This window comes from Saccopteryx bilineata, chromosome 5, assembly GCF_036850765.1.
Source record: "Saccopteryx bilineata isolate mSacBil1 chromosome 5, mSacBil1_pri_phased_curated, whole genome shotgun sequence".
Taxonomy (NCBI): Eukaryota; Metazoa; Chordata; class Mammalia; order Chiroptera; family Emballonuridae; genus Saccopteryx; species Saccopteryx bilineata.
The window spans coordinates 62185060-62206742 of record NC_089494.1 but is presented as its reverse complement, the minus strand read 5'-3'; the positions used below and the strand labels follow the sequence as shown (position 1 = coordinate 62206742).

At 39.0% G+C, this 21683-nt stretch overlaps 1 protein-coding gene across 1 annotated transcript in view; it reads right to left on the bottom strand.

Moving 5' to 3' along the window:
- Positions 1 to 21683, bottom strand: part of OLA1 (Obg like ATPase 1) — a 196264-nt gene that overhangs the window by 56933 nt on the left and 117648 nt on the right. Inside the window, exon 5 of the mRNA XM_066232462.1 lies at positions 14296 to 14471. Within this exon, the coding sequence (XP_066088559.1) occupies positions 14296 to 14471 (176 nt within the window). The remainder of the gene's footprint in view (positions 1 to 14295; positions 14472 to 21683) is intronic.

Sequence of the window (21683 nt, the reverse complement as noted above, 5' to 3'; positions counted from 1 at the left end):
ATTGGTTCTTGTATGTGCCCTGACTGAGGGGTCAAACCTGCAACCTCTGGAGCCAGGTCAACACTTTATACACTGAGCACCCTGGCCAGGACTCTTATTCTGTAATAATTATAGCCTCCAAACCTGATACTTCCTTCTAGCCAAACTTGCTACCCTAATACATGATGCTGACACTCAGATGAACTGACCTATGCTGGTTGGGGGCTTTAACACAGCATAGCCAACAATGCCCTCACACCAGAATAATGGGGGCAAGGCCTCCAGCTCAAAATAGTCTGGCTAGAAGTCCACTAATACAGTTTCCTCCTATTCTAACCCAAAGTATCCCCTTTAAATATTCCAAATTGAGACAAAAACAATCTGGGCTCTCTCACCAAACAGGCCTCTATTGTATAGTCTAAATTGAGATTAAGCATTTGTTGCTCTATGAGAAGAATGTTGGTATATATATTTATGGAGATTACACATACAACCTATCACCTTTCTACATAATGTGATTATGTACAGATTAATTCTTGCAATAAACTAGATAGAATGTAGACTGGCAGTTGTGGGTTTTCAGCTATGTGATTCACTACAGTTAAGACTGAGAGGCCCTGGCCAGTTGTCTCAGTGGCAGAATGTCAGCCCAGCGTGTGGATGTCCTGGGTTTGATTCCTAGTCAGGGCACACAGAAGAAGTGTCATTCTGCTTTTCCACTCCTTCCTTCTCTCTCTCTTTCTCCCCCCACCCCTTCCTGCAGCTATGGCTAGACTGATTCGAATGAGTTGACCCCAGGCAATGAGGATGGCTCTGGTGGCCTCTGCCTCCCTCAGGTGCTAAAACAGAGCAATGCCCCAGTTGGCTATACTACTGACCATTTGGAATGAACAACAATTCATTCTTAAGGTATAGAGCTCAGCAAAGGATTTGATCATTACTAAGAAGAGGAAGGCAATTGTCCCTATGATTCCTGTAAATAAGCCTGAATGGATTTTGCCATGTTCAAAGGAAAAGGGTTAGGGAGGAGGGAGCACCCACAAATCCTTTTTTTAATAAAAAGGCTACTGCCCTAGCCGATTGGCTCAGTGGTAGAGCGTCGGCCTGGCGTGTAGAAGTCCCGGGTTTGATTCCCGGCCAGGGCACACAGGAGAAGCACCCATTTGCTTCTCCACCCCTCCCCCTCTCCTTCCTCTCTGTCTCTCTCTTCCCCTCCCCCAGCCAAGGCTCCATTGGAGCAAAGATGGCCCGGGCGCTGGGGATAGCGGGATAGCGCCTTGGCCTCTGCCCCAGGCGCTAGAGTGGCTCTGGTTGCGGCAGAGCGTCGCCCCCTGGTGGGCGTGCCGGGTGGATCCCGGTCGGGCGCATGCGGGAGTCTGTCTGACTGTCTCTCTCGGTTTCTAGCTTCAGAAAAATACAAAAAAAAAAAAAAAAAAAAAAAGGCTACTGAATAAGGACAAAAAGAAAAAAAAAAAATGATCACACACACACACACATACACACACACACACAACCTTCTTAATGAATTATCTGGGATACCTAGCAGAATGCAAAACAACAACAAAAAAACCCATCCATGAAACAGGAGCATGAGGCCATAAAAAGAGCACAGAGTGAGGTTAGAAAAAAATGAATGAGGCCCTGGCCGGTTGGCTCAGTGGTAGAGCGTCAGCTGAGCGTGTGGGTGTTCCAGGTTCAATTTCCAGTCAGGGCACACAGGAGAAGTAACCGTTTGCTTCTTCACTCATCCCCGCCCTCTTCTCTCTCTCTCTCTCTCTCTCTCTCTCTCTCTCTCTTCCTCTCCTGCAGCCATGGCTCAATTGGTTCAAGCACATCAGCCCTGGGCGCTGAGGATGGCTCTATGGAGCATCCACCTTGGGTGCTAAAAATAGCTCAGTTGCAAACATGGCCCCAAATGGGCAAAGTATCAGCCCCTGACAGGGGTTGCTGGATAGATCCCAGTCGGGGCACATGTGGGAGTCTCTCTAGTGCCCCTCCTCTCACTTGAAAAAGAAGAAAAAAAATAAATGAAATGAAATGTCAAGAGAGTTGACAAATTAAGGAAGATTTTTAAGGAAACCAAAATCAAAGAAGGAAAATAAAAATCCAAATTGGAGATTCAACGAATATGGCAGAAGACAATTAGTAGTTTGGAGGTCAAACCTGAGAAGGGGTTATGCTCAAATACAACACATATTTGCTATAACATTCATAAGTTACCTAGAGCTTGATGAAGTATCACAGAAAGAACACATGTAACTACAACCTAACATATAGGATATTATTAGCAATGCAGTCATAATGTTCCACTCCTCTCCAAAGTCTTTGTATTACATATTAACCTACTATTAGAATTTATAGAAAAGGAATCATACAGTATGTATTGTACCTGGCTTCCTTGTTCAACACTGTGAAATCTATCCGTGTTGTTATATCTAGCAGTAGTTTGTTGTTTCTTTGCCATGCAATATTCCACTGTAGGAATATTCCACAATTTATGTGTTTTACTATTGAACACTTCGGTTGTTTATGCTTTAAAGCTATTTATGCTATTAAAGGTATTATAGATAAAGCTGCTATAAACATTTTTGCAAATTTCTGCATGCATTTCTCTTCAGTAAATGCTTAAGACTGAAATCGTTCAGTCATGGTCGTGTTTTTACCCAAACTTAGACTATACTGCTCGTCAGTTTTCAAAAACAGACATACTTTATACTCCCATCAGCACTGCCTGAAACTGCCACTTACTATACATTTTTTCCAACACTCGATATTGTTAGGCTTCTTAATTTATGGTAAGTTTGTGATACATCTCACTGTAGTTTGAATTTACAGTTTCCTAATGATTTCCTTTTTCATGAATTACTTGTTCAAGCTTTTTACCCATTTTTCTATTAGACTGTCTTATTTATTTGAAATTCTTTACAAATTGTGTAGGTAAGTTCTTTGTTAGTGTAAATATTTTTCACTCTGTATTATACCTTTTCTCTCTCTTGTTTAATAGAAATTCTAATTTTAATGTATTCTAATTTTTAAATATCTTTATGATTACTGCTTTTCATGTCCTATTTTAAAAAAATATTTATCTATTCCAAGGTCATAAACAGATTCTTTATTATATTATAGGTGTTTTATTCTGTAAGTGTTTCACTTTTTACTCTATCTTTACTTTTTTAAAAAGGTTTTATTTATTGATTTTAGAGAGAGGAGAGAAAGAGAATGGGGGAGAGGGAAGCATCAACTCATAACAGTTGCTTCTCATATGTGCCTTGATCAGGCAAGCCCAGAGTTTTGAACCGGCAACCTCAGCATTAACCAGATCAACACTTTATCCACTGTGCTATCCTGCATGATTTACAATTCAACTCCAAAAGGCCTGGCTATACTATGCTTCCTGCTCTTGAATATTGTTGGATTTCCATTTCCCTTCTCGTCCTGTATTTTAAAAAATAAGAACACATTTCTTGAAATAGCTTAACTCGAGTCTCTGTTACTTACAACAAAAAAATCCCAATTAAAATTTACAATAAAACTTCTGAGATTCAATGACTCAAGTTTTACCCCTAGCAGATCATACCCATTTGTTCACATAATGTACATATTATCAAATAAGAAGTAAAATATTTTCCCCTAAAACCTTAAAAATAATAACAATGATTTGCTTAAAATAATGGCTGAAAACTGAAAATGCAGTGTTACAATCACCATTATATTAATCCTGGTCAATTATGCTTAAACTCTCATGCTTCTCATCCCCATTCAAGAAAAAGGAGATATTACCTCAATCCTCCCCACTAGCCTAAGAGTATCATTGTTAAAAATCCCTCAATTATGCAGAGAACAATCGGAGAAATATGATAACCATTTCTCCAGAACCCATGAAGTAACGCCACCTACCATAGTTTTGACTTCTACAATGGTATTACCATATCAAATTAAGCAACTTGTCATTGTATTTTGAAAATTTTATAAAACATTCCTAGCTTTGGGGAACTGTATATTTCATAAACTCAAATAATGAGCTGCATTAATTTCTAATCACATTCTTGGTTCATTCATTATTAAATGGTCTGCTACATTTAATAAATAGTTTTTAACTTTGGGATTCACTTCCTTAAGTTTTTATAAAAGCAATAAAATCAAAGTAAAAACATTTAAGAGCCTGACCAGGCAGTGGCACAGTGGATAGAGCGTCGGACTGGGATGCAGAGGACCCAGGTTTGAGACTCCGAGGTCGCCAGCTTGAGCGCGGGCTCATCTGGTTTGAGCAAAAGCCCACCAGCTTGAACCCAAGGTCACTGGCTCCAGCAAGGGGCTACTCGGTCTGCTGAAGGCCCGCCCGTGGTCGGGGCACATGTGAGAGAGCAATCGATGAACAACTAAGGTGTTGCAATGCACAATGAAAAACTGATGATTGATGCTTCTCATCTCTCTCTGTTCCTGTCTGTCTGTCCCTGTCTATCCTTCTCTCTGACTCACTCTGTCTCTGTAAAAAAAAAAAAAATTTAAGAGAAAAATGTTCATAACTTTACTACCCTAAGCCACTATTATCATTTAATATTTTCTTCTAGATGATTTTCAATAGATTTCTTCAAAAATGTTATAACCATAATGTACATGTGGTTATACACAATGTACAATGATGTTGTAACAGTATTATTCACAATAGTCAAAATGTAGAAACCCTAATGTCCACAAAATGTGGTATGTGTGTATATATATATATATATATATATATATATATATATCATGTTTCCCTGAAAATAAGACAATCTTATATTAATTTTTGCACCTAAAGATGCACTAGGTCTTATTTTCAGGGGATGTCTTTTTTTCCCCATGAATAAGAATTCACATTTATTGTTGAACAAAAAATCAACATTTATTAATATACTGTAGTCATGTCATCACCAACATCAGCATAACCAGCCAACTCTGAATTCTTGAATTCCATCAAGAATTTCTTGTGACTCTATTCCCATGTACAACAATCTACCATTTCCCCGAAAATAAGACAGTGTCTTATATTAATTTTTGCTCCTAAAGACGTGCTAGGTCTAATTTTCAGGGGAGGCCTTATATTTCTAAGCTTGAAAAAAATTGCACTAGGTCTTATTTTTGGGGATGTCTTATTTTCAGGGAAACAGGGTAGCATTATTCAGCCTTAAAAAGGAATGAAATTTTGACACATGCTACAACATGGATGAACCTTGAAAACATTATGCTAAATTAAATAAGCCAGATATAAAAAAATGACATTTTTTATATGATTCCACTCATATGAGGTTTCTACATTAGGCAAATTCATAGGCAAAGAAAGTAGAATAGGGAATCCTAGGGATTGGGAGGAAGAAGAAATGGGGAGTTATCAAAGAACACAAGAGTTCCAGTTTGGAAATGGATAGTGGTGATGGTTATAAGACATTGTGAATGTACTTAATGCCACTAAATTGTACCCTTGAAGAAGTTAAAGTGGTAAATTTTATATAATGTATAGTTTGCCACAATAAAAAAATATTTCTGCTTTAGGCCATGTCTTAAATGATGACTAAGAAATGAGGATGAAGAAGAAGCAAAAAGGATCAAGTTCTAGTAAATTAACTCCTGTAAACCCAAAATTTGTTTAGCTCACTGTCAGGGGAGTTGGGAAAATGTAGGCCAGGGAAGGCCAAATCACAAAGAAATTTGTGAGCCATGAACTTTATGTTGGCAGCATCATATAGAAAGATTGTCAGAAATAATAAAGTGAATAACATAATTAGGTCTGCATTTTATATATATTTGTGGAAAACAAGCAAGAATGGAGGTAAAGAAATCAGTAAAAATTGCAAAAATAAACATACAAGAGGCCCAAACTAAAAAAGTTATGAAAACAAGGAAGGAAGAGATGTAGAAAATATTCAGGAGATAAAATCAATAAGGATAGGATATAAATGGTAAAGAGGAGTCAAAATTACTGGTTTTCAGTTCAGATCATTTGGTTTCATTAACTAAGTTAGAGACTATGAGAGTAGAGAATATGGGAAGAAAAATGAAATTGCAGTTCAGCTTCACCAAGTATTTTTAGTATTTGTTATTTTAGAAATAATCTTTTTAAGTCATGTAAGAATAGTTCTGGAAGAAGACATAAGAATCTAAAGAGAAGAAAAGGGTAAATGAGAGACAAAGTGGGAGAATTTTTCTGTTACAATATATTCTTTCGAATCTTTTGAGTTTTTGAGAAAAACATATCAATTACATAGTCAAATATTTTAATGATTTTTTAAAAAGTTATGTAAAAATCAACTTTAAAGTTCTACCATAAAAGAATAATGAGAAACCTGACCAGTGGTAGTGTGTAGTGGACAGTGTGTCAACCTGCAGTGCCAAGTTCGCTAGTTGGAGTCCCTAGGTCACAGGTTCAAACAGCTGACAAGGCACATACAAGAAGCAATCTTGTATTATATTTTCCCATGTATATGACGCACCTTAATTTTGGAGCCCAAAATTTGGAGAAAAAAAAATTACATAAAGTTACTGAACTCAAGTTTTATTCATCATAAAATTCATACAACTCCTTATCCGCACAAAAAAGCAGAAAATGCAAGTAAACAAACTACAACCACTGTATAAGACGTACTCAGTTTTTAGATCCCAAATTTTCCAAAAAAGAGTGTGTCTTAAACATGGGGAAATACGGTAGATGCTTCTCTTTCTCTTTCTCTCTCTCACCCCACCCCTTCCTCTATTAAAAAAAAACAAACAAAAACGAATGAGAAGAAATCTGTTAATAGCTTTATGTTTTGGGGGACCTTAATTATTAACTCAGAGATATTGACCAAAAAAAGACTCATTAGTTATAATTTCTGGTTGCATTCTTTAGCTGATTCATTCAATGACTTTATTATATAAACATTTTTTAAGTATGATGATTTCCAAATAATTGAGCAATACAAAATATATTGTTCCTAAAAGCCTTTTATCTTCATTTTCCAAATTTTTTCTTTCCAGATAAAATGTATACACCTTAAACACATTTAAAATCAACACTGATCTTATGCCTGGGTGCTATTATTATAGCTTGAAATGTGTCCTCCAAAAAGCCCTAATTCCCATTACTGAGAGTATGACCTTATTTAGGAAAAGGTTAAGATGAGGCTATACTGGAGTAGGGTGGAACTATAATCCAATTATGACTGGTATCCTTAGAAGAGGAAACTTTGGACAGTGACACAGAAGGATGATGGCCATGTGAAGATGGAGGCTGAGATTGGAGTTACACTGCCACAAACTAAGAAACACCTGGGTTACCAGAAGCTGGAAAGCCAAGAAAAGATTCTCCCCTAGAGGCTTCAGGAGTATGGCCCTGCCAACACACTGATGTCAGACTTCTAGCCTCCACAACTGTGATAATATATTTCTATTGTTCTAATCCATCCAATTTGTGGTACTTGTTATGGCAGCCCTAGGAAACTAAAACACTTGGCTAATTAATACCAATAGGAAATGTTTACCCGACTCTGGCCTTCTTTAGTGCCTCAGTTTTATCTTAGACAGTAAGACTCACTATACAAGGTATCTTTATGTCAGGATTTACCAAACTTACCCTCAGGAGAGATTCTGATTCAGTAAAAAGTTGGTTTATGTTTTATGCTAGACTACAGTGTGTCTGTAAAGTCATGGTGCACTTTTGACTGGTCACAGGAAAGCAACAAAAGACGACAGAAATGTGAAATCTGTACCAAATAAAAGGAAAACTCTCCCAGTTTCATACCTATTCAGTAGAGTTCGATGTGGGCTCACGCAGATTTTTTTTTTTTTTCCATTTTTCTGAAGCTGGAAACAGGGAGAGACAGTCAGACAGACTCCCGCATGCGCCCGACTGGGATCCACCCGGCACGCCCACCATGGGGCGACGCTCTGCCCACCAGGGGGCGATGCTCTGCCCATCCTGGGCATCGCCATGTTGGGACCAGAGCCACTCTAGTGCCTGGGGCAGAGGCCACAGAGCCATCCCGAGCGCCCGGGCCATCTTTGCTCCAATGGAGCCTTGGCTGCGGGAGGGGAAGAGAGAGACAGAGAGGAAAGCGCGGCGGAGGGGTGGAGAAGCAAATGGGCGCTTCTCCTGTGTGCCCTGGCCGGGAATCGAACCTGGGTCCTCCGCACGCTAGGCCGATGCTCTACCGCTGAGCCAACCGGCCAGGGCTCACGCAGATTTTTTAGGGCTCCTTAGGTAGCTATCCTGTATAGCAGGCGACTCCAAATTACGGGCCGCATGCGGCCCCCTGAGGCCATTTATCCGGCCCCCGCCGCACTTCCAGAAGGGGCACCTCTTTCATTGGTGGTCAGTGAGAGGAGCACTGTATGTGGCGGCCCTCCAACGGTCTGAGGGACAGTGAACTGGCCCCCTGTATAAAAAGTTTGGGGATCCCTGCTAGCCTCTACAGATTCGTCACTGACTGATGGCCTACCAGAACGGGGTTTCTCCACCAAACTGCCGGTTTCCTTCAACTGCTTATCCCACTGAATAATGTTATTCCTATGTGGTGGTGCTTTGTTATAAACGTGCCGATATTCACGTTGCACTTTGGTCACGAATTCGAATTTAGCAAGCCACAGAACACACTGAACTTTTCTCTGTACCGTCCACATCTCGACTGGCATGGCTGTGGGCTGCTTCGCTGTATACATGGTGTTACATCATCATCTGCACATGCGCACATGCTGCCACATCATCCTACAGAAACTGAGAGGGTTTTCCTTTTATTTGGTGCAGATTTCACATTTCTATCATCTTTTGTTGCTTTCCTGTGACTGGTCAAAAGTGCACCATGACTTTCCGGACACACTGTATATCTAAACCAAGTTTTTCTAGCTTATTCACATTAAAATACAAAAGCCATCCAAATCTAAAAAATGAAAAGTTCATGGAAAGAAAGGCTTTTGAATTTCAAAAAGATTATGTAGAAAATAAAGACACATTTGAATGAATATTAATGAAGAATCAGGTAAATATCTAGTGCATAAAATGATCTATCTATTTTTCTTTTAACTTTCAGGGAGCTATCTCTTTTACAACTTAGGATCTATGTCCAGTTAAAGCAAGGGTACTCAACCTTTTTATACCTACCACCCACTTTTGTATCTCTGTTAGTAGTAAAAATTTCTAACTGCCCACCGGTTCCACAGTAATGGTGATTTATAAAGTAGGAAAGTAACTTTACTTTATAAAATTTATAAAGCAGAGTTACAGCAAGTTAAAGTATATAATAATAATTACTTACCAAGTACTTTATGTCGGATTTTTGCTAAATTTGGCAGAATAAATCTTTATAAAACAACTTACTATAGCTAAATCTATCTTTTTATTTATACTTTGGTTGCTCCGCTACCGCCCACCATGAAAGCTGGAATGCCCACTAGTGGGCAGTAGGGACCAGGTTGACTACCACTGAGTTAAAGTCTCAATTCTGGCTCAATCCTGAGGGTGCCGGCTTGTGGGTCAAATAAGTTTGCAAATATGATGTATGTTTGCTCACTTATAGTTTGCATTAGGTGTGGGGGCAGGCTCTAAGCAGGCAGGATTCTTAACTAAACTAAGGCTTAGTTTTAAGATTAAGCCTTTCCCACCCTTTTAATACTAATATCTTCTCAACACTAAGCTTTTCCCCACACCCTTGACTGTTGCATGATGTGGGGTGGTGCACTCTTATGAGGAATCCCATTCATGCTTCAGATAAGTGGCTCTGTATCAGAGACTTCTTTATTTGTATACTGGCTTAAAGGCTTTAATTTCTACACTATAAAATAAGGTAGACCAGGGGCGCGCTCACTTTCTCTCTTCTCTCTCTCAGTTCCTGAAATTAGCATCACAGAGGAGAAGCAGCCAAGATGGTGGAGTGCTGAAGGAGAAGCCAGTTTGTGCAGAGAGAAGGAGATGGGGAACAGAGGTGAATAAGGTTGGTGAGGTAGAAACCTTTGATTCTAGGAATAGTTGGGTAAGTCAGTGGCTTTGGGAGCCCTGAATGGAAAGGGAAGTGTTTTCCCACTGTGTGTATTTCTCGCCTGCCGGGTGCAAACTAGGATGAAAGGTAATGGCCCACCAGTTCTTGGCTCCATTGTTTCATTACCGTCTGTCCGAATCAAATGCGAACCTGCATGGGCCAGGTGGCTGTGATGGTGGCCGTGGCTACTGGCTTTACATGGCTCTACCCCCAAAGTTGTTGGTTTGAGCCCTGGTCAGTGCACATTATGAGAAGAAATCAATGGCACAACTAAATGGAACAGTAAGCTGATGCTTCTCCCTTCCACTTTTTCTCACTCCCTCTCCCCCTCTTTCATTCTCTCCCCCCATCTCCCTCCCTCTCTCCCTCTCTCTTCCTCTCTCTCAAAAATAAAAAATAAATCCCTGATTCTGTTAGCCAAGATTACAAACATAAACTGAAGAAGCCAATCACTTTTTAGAATATTAGGCCAATTGTCAGAGACTATAAGGAAACAATTATTTATTATTATTATTATTTTATTTTGAGCATAAGTTTATTAAAGCTGGGGATGGTAAACCTGACCAGTGGTGGCACAGTGGATAGAGCACTGACCTGGGACACTGAGGTCCCAGGTTCAAACCCCCAAGGTCACTGGCTTGAGTGCAGGCTCACCAGCTTGAGTGTGGGGGAGCTGACTTGAGTGTGGGATCATCCACATGATCCCATGGTTGCTGGGTTGAACCCAAGGTCACTGGCTTGAGCAAGGGGTCACTGGCTCAGCTGGAGCTCCCCAGTCAAGACATGGTATGAGAAGCAATCAATGAAGAACAAAAGTGACGCAACTACAAGTTGATGCTTCTCATCTCTCTCCCTTCCTGTTTGCCTCTCTCTCTCTCTCTCTCTCTCTCTCTCTCTCTCTCACACACACACACACACACACACACACACATAAATAAAAATAAAATAAGAAAAGCTGGGGACAATGAAATAAGGAATGGCTTAGACTAGAAGAAGCAATAGGAAAGAGTCAAGGTGGTGCTCCTTTGACTCTCCGGAAACATTATGGGAAAGAAGCAAGCCCACACGGGGCTACTTTGGCTCACTGGAAAGTCAGAGAAAAGGAGGCCTTGGAAACCGGTTCAGGAGGTTAGCCCAGGACGAGCTGCTGCTACCCATTGCTCCCCTGCTTGCAAGTCTCATGAGGACCTTTAGAGCTTGGGAGATGCACGACTGAGAGAGAAGGTGTGGGCATGTTCCTGGGAGTGGTGGGGCACCAACCTTTCTTTTTTCTTTTTTTTTTATTATCTGAAGCTGGAAACGGGGAGAGACAGTCAGACAGACTCCTGCATGCGCCCAACCGGGATCCACCTGGCACGCCCACCAGGGGGCGCCCCTCCGCAACCAGAGCCACTCCAGCGCCCGGGCCATCCCTGCTCCAATGGAGCCCCCCTGCGGGAGGGGAAGAGAGAGACAGAGAGGAAGGAGAGGGGGAGGGGTGGAGAAGCAGATGGGCGCCTCTCCTGTGTGCCCTGGCCGGGAATCGAACCCCGGACCTCTGCACGCCAGGCCGACGCTCCACTACTGAGCCAACCGGCCAGGGCCCAACCTTTCTTTTTTAAGAACCCTCCCTACAAGAACTAACTGATACCTTAATCACATAGGTACCCTCTTTGTATTGAAGAAACTAAAGATAATTCAGAAGCAAGGAAAAATATAAAACACCACAAAATTAAACTTGTGATCCTAAAGAATAACCAAAATAATAGACTAATTGGAACAAAAAATCAAGTGGTTAAAGAGACGTGTAGCAGAGACTGTCGGTGCCTGCCTATATCCCCTCTGCCCTCACAGGTCCAGTAGAGCGAAGGCTTCTTACTGTAAGCATCTGTCTAAGCAGTGTGCTCAGACCACACAGACATCAAATGTCTGGGAGCCAACACTCCTAGGGGCAGCCCATAACCAATGGCTGATAAAAATTAGTTGATAATTACCTCAGCTTCCTTACCCTTTCAGTAGAAAAACTACAAGACACTTTGTACATGGTTTTCCCAAGGCCCCTAGCAGGACTGAGCCCCAGATGCTCAGGGTTTCTACCTGCTCATCTACACACTTTGTTTTTTTTCTTCCTGGACTTAATTACCTACTCCCTAACTTGTGCTTCCTGAGATAGCTCCCAATAAAACAACTTGCTTTGGAGGAAACCCAACCTAAGACCTAAAACTAAATTTAGATAAAAAGGCAAAGAGTCTCATAAATTATGACTCAAAATGGCAGAGTCTTCAGAAAACTCACAAGGAGTTTCTTCTTAATTTTTATTTATAAATTACATTACCTATACAATTTTCTAGGTTAGTGATGATGAAATCAATACTAAAGCCCATGACTTCTCATGTATGTATGTCTGCCAGCTTCACTTATCTTACCATGTTCCTTTTGGGTATGCTCCAGTCTATCAAGGAAATCAGCAGCACCACACAGGCCTCTGTGTTCCAAGACCAGGCACTTTGGGCCATAATTTATTGACAGTGTGCTTAATTAAGTTTAAATGTTAAGCTTTGGCCCTGGCCAGTTGGCTCAGTGGTAGAGCATTGGCCCAGAGTGTAAATGTCCCAGGTTTGATTCTCAGTCAGGGCACACAGGAGAAGTACCCATCTGTTCTCCACACTTCCCCCTCTCCTTTCTTTCTATCTATCTTTCTACCCCTCCTGCAGCCAAGGCTACATTGGAGCAAAGTTGGCCGGGGCGCTGAGGATGGCTCCATGGCCTCCATCTCAGGTGTTAGAATGACTCCTATTGTAATGGAGCAACACCCCAGATGGGAAAAGCATCACTCCCTAGTGAGCATGCTGGGTGAATCCTGGTTGGGCACATGCAGGAGTCTGTCTCTCTGCTTCCCTGCTTCTCACTTCAGGGAAAAAAAAATTTAAAAAGAAAAAAAGTTAGCCTGATCAGGCAGTATCGCAGTGAATAGAGAATCAGACTGGAACACAGAGGACCCAGGTTCAAAACCCCAAGGTCGCTGGCTTGAGTGCAGGCTCATCCAGCTTGAGCACAAGCTCATCAGCTTGAGTGCAGGTCACTGGCTTGAGCATGGGATCATAGACATGACCCCATGGTCGCTGGCTTGAGCCCAAAGGTCGTTTCCAAAAATGAAAAAATTAAAAATAAACACATGTATCAAAAATGCATGATGCTTGACTGGTGGTGGTGCAGTGAATAGAGCATTGACCTGGAATGCCAAGGTCTCAGGTTCGAAACCCTAAGGGCACTGGCTTGAGTGGGGACTCATCCAGCTTGAGCGCCAGGTCATTGACTTGAAGCCCAAGGTCGCCGGCTTGAGCAAGAGGTCACTGGCTTGGCTTGGGGCCCCCGGTCAAAGCACATATGAGTAACAATCAATGAAAAACTAAAGTTCCATAACTACAACTTGATACTTCTCATCTTTCTCCCTTCCTGTCTCTCTCAGATTTAAAAAAAAAAAAAAAAGCACAAAAATTTAAAAAGCAAAAGAATCCTTCCTACCAAAAAGAAACGTAAAAGCAACAGCAGTTTACAGAAGATGTTCATAAATAAGAAAATTCATAGTTAAGGCATTGTTTTTTAATGTAAAAGACAATTTGAACATACGTTTTTTCGATTTTTTTTTAATTGATTTGAAAGAAAGAGAGAAACATCAATCTGTTCCTATATGTGCCCTCATATAGGAACTGGACTGGGGGCTGGACCCACAACCTTTGTGTATCAGGAAGATGCTCTAACAAACCAAGCTATCCAACCAGGACATTTTAAACATATTTAAACTAAAAGCTCAAACATTGATTTTGAAACATTTGTTATATTACCAGTAATTATTCATTACAATGTGATAGAAAACATTTGAATATTAAAGACAATGACATATATTCATTCCATAAAAGGTTAAAATTATCTGTCTACTTTAATAGTGCATTCAGTCTATGGAAGACAATTTCTTGTTAAATCACTTCTTCAAATCCACAAATCACTTCTTCAAATCCACACTCATATATTCAATCATTTTTTCTAAATCCAGTAAATTTTTCATTATAAAATCACATTTCTCTAACACTAACACTTGAAGATATACATAGTAAGCATATAAACACTCAATAAAACAGCTAAATATGGCTTTTTAAGAACACCTTAAACAGCCTGTCACCATGACGCTTTGTTGTCAAAAGAAAATCGTTTCTCAACAATTTTTTTCACCAAAAAATGATCCTTGGATTCTAAAATTCCAGAACAATATCAGATATGTTATGATCTTTATTTTAAAGTTTTAATAAAGAAAAATGAACTTAAATATCTAAAGAAGCTGTAAATTTTTACTTACATATTCAGGTTTTAGCTTTTTATCTCCTCCTCTCACAGCCACTTTTTCTAGTTTATCTATAATGGGCCCAATCATTTCCTCATCTTTAAGTTGAAGCTCTTCGTGTATTATTTCTATATCTCGAATAGGATCTACACTTCCTTCAACATGTGTGATATCATCATCTTCAAAAGCACCTAAAATAAATTAAAAGTCAGCAATACAATAAAAAAAATCTAGAAGGTCATTATTAGAGCAAAGATCCCTATAAGGTTAATAGTTTATACAAATTATTCTGAATTCCTGTAAGTAGGACATAGTATTTTTTTTCTTATTTAGTAATATTAATATTTAAGGCACTAGCAACAAAACCGTAATTCAAGAGCCTCAACATTTCAAAAACTGATTGCAATAAATAAAATTAAGATCTTTACAGAAAGAAAATTATGCTCCAGAAATACTGGTATTTTCAGGTTAGGTACTTTAAGATACTGAATTCCAGGCATGAGAGCCTAAGTTCTAAACACTATTAGGGTTTCCAAGGGAAACCAGATTTGGGGGAGGGGTCTGAAATCATCTGGCAGACCTCTTCCCTGCTTCAATCTACTTTATCACTGTGGTTCTGACGGTGATTAGATAATGAACCACTCAGACACACAATTTACACAGCAGCTAATTTCATCGGCCTGATTTGAGGGTATGGTTTTTAGGGGGCTATCAAAGAAGCAGATGAAGGTGCATTTGTCATATATGAGTGACAACCATTCACACGATCTGAACAAAATGGTGCTGGCCCTTATTAGAAACACATGCTATTATCACATATTTAAAGTGCAGTTGAAGCCATAATTTCAAATTGCCAACTGGAAACATAAGGGTAAAACAACCAGATATTACTGAAGCATGTGTACTGACTTTATGCCCTTCTGAAGACATAATGTGGCAACATAATTCAACTAGGATTTACTCAAATTATTAGATAAAGAACAGTATCACAAAAATGAACAAATACTAAGAAATATTACAAACAGAAAGCAATGATATAGCCACAAACAAGAAACATACTTATAAACAAATTGTTAATTAATTTAATTAAAATTATCAATTAGATTATGCTTCCAAAATGAGATGTTTTCAAACATAAAGTATCAATTATTTTAGATAGAGGTACCATAGAAAGCATGAGATTGTTTGAGTTTGATCGGAGAAAATAGTGGCTATAGCTCATTCTTACATACTAAAGACCAAAATATTCTCATCACAGGTTACAATTTTTAAATAAAATTAAACTATTTGTATCTTAATGTGGAATTATTTAGTAATAATAAAGCATAGTATATTGCTTCATTTAAAACATAAGTATTTAAGATAATACTTAAGTATTTTTGGCATACTCTGATGTTTTATTATATAATACCAAATTCATATGAACAAAATTAGCAAGAAATGAGAAGGTACATTATATCTTACTTATTGATAAACACACAAAACAGACAATGATTTAGGTAAATTTTTTGATTATTTTAAAAGTATAAAAGAAGTCTCCCTGGAAGGACATTAGATATTTCTTGTCATGATTTGAAGCATCTCACACAAATGGCACAATAAAATAGAAAAATAAAAATAAAAGTTAACTTCCTGGCAGTCTGAGCAACAAAGGAAACATGGCCAGTTCAGTTATATTAGAAATAACTAAACTTTTTCTGACACTCAGAATGAAAAATATTCTATATAGTTGGCTTTACATAGGGGCCAATAAAGAACTATTATAGTGATGTCCTCAACAACATTCCTACAGTAAATACATCAGCAGGTTCAAATTGGCAATTTCTTAATGACAGCCCTCAATTTTAACCAAGTGGATAATAGAGAGAAACAGTAATCACAATCCTTCTGGAAGTAAAGAAAATAAAGCTCTCTGATAATATGAACTAATACAAATGGAAAACCTAGAATAGGGGGGAGAGGGGATCACTTGTCTATCATACAACCTTCAAACTATTCTCTAGATTGCACCATGTTTAGAGTCTGCCAAGGATTAGGCTGGGAAAAAAGTAATGACTGGATCATCACTAATCATCCCCCCTACTATAAGAATAAAACCACAAATCACAGTCTCTAAACACTCTGGATTACACTGTTGTTCCTATGCCTGAAAGTCAGTAAGTATTATATTCATTTGTAATTGAGGAGTTAACACACTATATGAAGAAGTTAAATTTATTTTTGATAACAAATATTGCCAAAAATAAAAATTAAAATTAAGTAAAGGAAACAGTAGTTATCCTTTAAAACTGAATAGCCTTCTTATGAAATGAGGCCTAAAACAGGCGTAAAATAAGTTATAGAAAATGTGGTGCCGACTGGTGGTGGCACAGTGGACAGGGAATCAACCTGGGATGCTGAAGTCCCAGGTTCAAAACTCTTGAGATCGCTGGCTTGAGCAAGGGGTCAAATGGCTCAGCTGGAGTCCCCCAATCAAGGCACATATGAGATTCAATCAATGAACACCTAAAGTGCTGCAACTATGAGTTGATGCTTCTCTTATCTCTCCCTTCCACTCTCTCATGTGTGCTAAAATAAATAGGTAGATAGATAGGTAGGTAGGTAGGTAGGTAGATAGATGATAGATAAAAATAAAAGGGGGCTTCAAAGTCATTCAGGCTTCCTGGTCATAAAATCTTAGTCAATGCCTGACCAGGTGGTGGCACAGTGGATACAGCGTCGAACTGAGATGCAGAGGACCAAGGTTTGAGACCCCAAGGTCACCAACTTGACCGCAGGCTCATCTGGTTTGAGCAAAGCTCACCATCTTGGACCCAAGGTGGCTGACTTAAGCAAAGGGTTACTCCGTCTGCTGAAGGCCCACGGTCAAGGCACATGAGAAAGCAATCAATGAACAACTAAGGTGTCGCAATGAAAAACTAATGATTGATGCTTCCCATCTCTCTTCGTTCCTGTCTGTCTGTCCCTATCTATCCCTCTCTCTGTCTTGTTAAAAGAAAAAAAAATCTTAAATCACTGAACCTCTAAGGATCTCATTTTCACATTTTAAAAATGAAGACGTTTCTACCTCTCAGAAAATGGATATGAATAAATCAAATAATACTGTATATGTAAAGTACTAAAAGCAGAGAACCCAACATGGAGAATCCTTTCAAGTAACTGGAGCATATACTAGTTTTTTAAGATGTAGGAATTAGTAATTTAAAAGAAATTCCATAGTAACACACTCAAACATTAAATTTCAGTAATATCATTTAATATTACTCAAAAAACATTTAGGTTAAAATAAACATTGTGAGTTTATTTGTGGTATTTTCCCCCACTAATTTCTTTTAGTTCACCAGAACATTTTTACCCTAGTCCATGGCCAGAGTTACTTCAATTTTCCATTAACTATAACAATTATCATTTTTGTGATTAATATATATTTGTAATCATTATTATCACAATTCTCCTTTAGGGAAAATACTATATTGGTAATGATGATTCTAGTCATTTTGAAGACTATACTATATCATACTGAATTGCCTGAAGTTTTTTCATTTCTTTTTTTTTTTTTTTTTTACAGAGACAGAGAGAGAGTCAGAGAGAGATATAGACAGGGACAGAGAGATGAGAAGCATCAGTCATTAGTTTTTCATTGAGCATTGAGACACCTTAGCTGTTCATTGATTGCTTTCTCATATGTGCCTTGACCATGGGCCTTCAGTAGACCGAGTAACCCCTTGCTCGAGCCAGCAACCTTGGGTCCAAGCTGGTGAGCTTTGCTCAAACCAGATGAGCCTGTGGTCAAGCTGGCGACCTCAGGGTCTCGAACCTGGGTCCTCCGCATCCCAGTCCGACGCTCTATCCACTGCGCCACAGCCTGCTCAGGCAAGTTTTTCCATTTCAACTGTCTTTCAACCCTCTGACTATGTCAAAGAAAGTTTCAGTTTGATGCTGTTAGTCTTTAATAGCTAACATAAGTTTATCGTTTTAACAACAGAGCCAGCCTCAGCCTCTGTGCTTCTAAAGACTAAAAATTTTAATATATAATTTTCATTGCATTTATTTTATTATCTTCAATTTTGACAAATTACACTAATTTTCCATTTACATTAGAGACAAAATTTCCAGTTTAAATAAATTTAATCAAAAATGTAAGATCACATTTTTTGGTAAAAAGCAAGAAATGCAAAAACTATTAATTATGGTAATTTTGCTGGTGGAATATTAATCTGATATTTAAAAACTTTTTGGTACTATTCTGTATAAAATAGGGTAATGTGACAGTGTATGTGCACGGGCGGCTGGAAAGGAAGGGGCACTGCTGTGTAATACTTAAGTTAGGACAGTCACGGAGGCCTCTCTGAGAAGATGACACGGGAGCTGACACCAGAATGTCCAGAATAAGGCAGTAATGTGAAGAACTGAGGAAAGAGGCTTCTATAAAAATTCTAAATTGGAAATAACAGCAAAGTGTTTCAGAAATAAAAGGTCACTGTGAGTAAACCATAGCAGAGGATAGTAAATAGAGTTTTATTGGAAAAGTAAGGAATATACATTTGTAAGCCATGGGAGTTTGGATTTTATTCTGGCTGAAATGAAAATCCACTGATTGGAGAGTTTTAAATAAAGGGGAAATGGGGTAATAAAATTTAAACCTTTTTAAATTTTATTCATTGATTTTAGCAAGAGAGGAACAGTAAGGGGAGGCAGAGAGAGAGACAGAGAGAGACAGAGAGAGAGAGGGAGAGAGAGAGAGAGAGAGAGAGAGGAACATCAATCTGTTCCTGCCTGTGTCCTGACTGGGGATCGAACTGGCAACCTCTTTGCTTCCAGACGATGCTCCAACCAACACATCTATCCAGATGGGGCTAAAATTTATAATTTAAGGAGGTCACTTTGGCTACATTAAAAGCAACAGACTCTAAGGGAAGGACAAAAATGATGGCACAAAGACTAAATTAGGAAGTATTGTAGTGGTAGATAAGAAATGACAGGATGAGTTTGTGAACTTGGTATAACAATGTAGCTGTAGAGAAAATGAAAGTGTTTGTTCTAGGATGGACTAGATGTTGGAAGGAAGGTCGTGACTGGAGACATAAAATTTGGAGTTATCAGATGTGTTTAGTTATGGATCTAGATGAAACTACGTAGAGACAGCACCCCAAAACTTAGATGTTTCATAGGGAAAGAGGATGTGGCAAGAGAGACTAATAAGAGATGACAAAACCAGAGAAAAGGTAGGCATATGCTCTTATAGGAGTGAGGGGGGAAAATGTTTTAAGAAAGAAGCATTCAACTGTGTCAGATGCTGTTTAGAGGTAAAGAGAGTACAGAAAACTGATCACTGATATTGGTAAAAAGTGGCTCTTAGAAACACTTCAATAGTTATATCCCTTTCCACTACTGTTTATTTCTTCAATATATTAGAGATGAGAATACTATGACTCAAGGACATAAACATGGGCTTATTCTCGTTTCATATAACCCAAGAGTACAAAAGAGCTAAATTTTAGCATTTTAAGTTCATTCAGATTTTGAATATTCCTCTATATTTTACAATGAAAAGGAGGACAAAAAATAAATCAAAGAAAACAATATTGTAAATAAAAAACATTTTATTCATTGCAACAATATACTATAATATGATAAATGCACAATAAAAACATTTGTAATATTTTATATTGTAATTATGCTTACATGCCTATTAATTTTTAATAATAATTGTAAGAAAAACATACTCATTTAGTTACAAATACATCACATCACACACAATGGATCAACTCTGCAGCGATCGAAAATGAACATTTACAGATTTGTCTTCCAATATCAAAAAGGAGGACATTTAGGAGGATACTTTTCAAGGGAGAATGAAACTTACAAAAGAAGGACTATCCTCCCTAAAAGAGGACGATTGGTCACCTTATCTATATATACTCTAAGTCAGTGGTCCCCAACACCCAGGCCACGGACCAGTACAGGTCTGTGGGCCATTTGGTGCCGGTCCGCAGAGAAAGAATAACTTACATTATTTCCGTTTTATTTATATTTAAGTCTGAATGATGTTTATTTTTAAAAAATGACCAGATTCCCTCTGTTACATCCATCTAAGACTCACTCTTGATGCTTGTCTCGGTCACGTTATACATTTATCAGTCCCATCCTAAAGGCCAGTCCGTGAAAATATTTTCTTACATTAAACCGATCCATGGCCCAAAAAAGGTTGGGGACCACCTCTCTAAGTGGACTGATGATATAAGGTAAAAACGCTATGCAATTTCTTAGTCTTTGAAAGAAATTCTCTCAGTCAAGAGGAAATCATAGCCATTTTCAAAGTTTCACATCCAGGTAAGATGGCATAAATAAACACTGAAACAAAACTTGCAGTTTGTCAACCAGATACATACAAAAACAGCAACGCCATCCATACATGTCATCAATGTCAAAAGCAGTAAAATCAAATCATATATATAGCTCAGAATTCTCCAAGGTAGCTCTATGCCAAAAGACAGTGGAGCAATGTTTCAGAGTTGTAAGGAAAAAAATTGTGATTCAAGAATTTGATATCTAGCAATTGTTTTTCTTGTCAGAAATAGAAATCAATGGCAAATAGATTCTTAAGACTACACAACCACAGAAATCACGCTAATAAAATAGTACATAAGAACAATAGAGCCCTGGCCAGTTCGCTCAGTGATAGAGCGTCGGCCTGGCGTGTAGGAGTCCAGGGTTCGATTCCCGGCCAGGGCAGACAGGAGAAGCGTGCATCTGCTTCTCCACCCCTCCCCCTCTCCTTCCTCTCCGTCTCTCTCTTCCCTTCCTGCAGCCAAGGCTTCATTGGAGCAAAGTTGGCCCGGGTGCTGAGGATGGCTCTATGGCAGCGGTTCTCAACCTGTGGGTCGCGACCCTGGCGGGGGTCGAACGACCAAAACACAGGAGTTGCCTAAGCCATTTTCCTATGGCTTTAGGTGACCCCTGTGTTTTGGTCGTTCGAACCCCGCCGGGGTCGTGACCCACAGGTTGAGAACCGCTGCTCTATGGCCTCTGCCTCAGGCACTAGAATGGCTCTGATTGCAACAGAGCAACAGCCCAGATGGACAGAGCATCGCCCCCTGGTGGGCATGCCGGGTGGATCCCGGTCGGGTGCATGCGGGAGTCTGATTGCCTCCCCCATTTCCAACTTCAGAAAAATACAAAAAAAAAAAAACACAAAAAACCAATAGAACAAATAGAAGAACTGTATTATAAACTAGGAAAAGTTAGGAATAATAATATAAAAACTCAAAAATAGAGAGAGGTGAAGTAAAAACACAGGTGAGCTCACTTCCATGTCTTTCATAGCAAGAAATCAATAAATGTCATGTGAAGACAAAACATGTAATTAAAAACTAATTTCTCCAAACCTTTAGTGTTTTCAT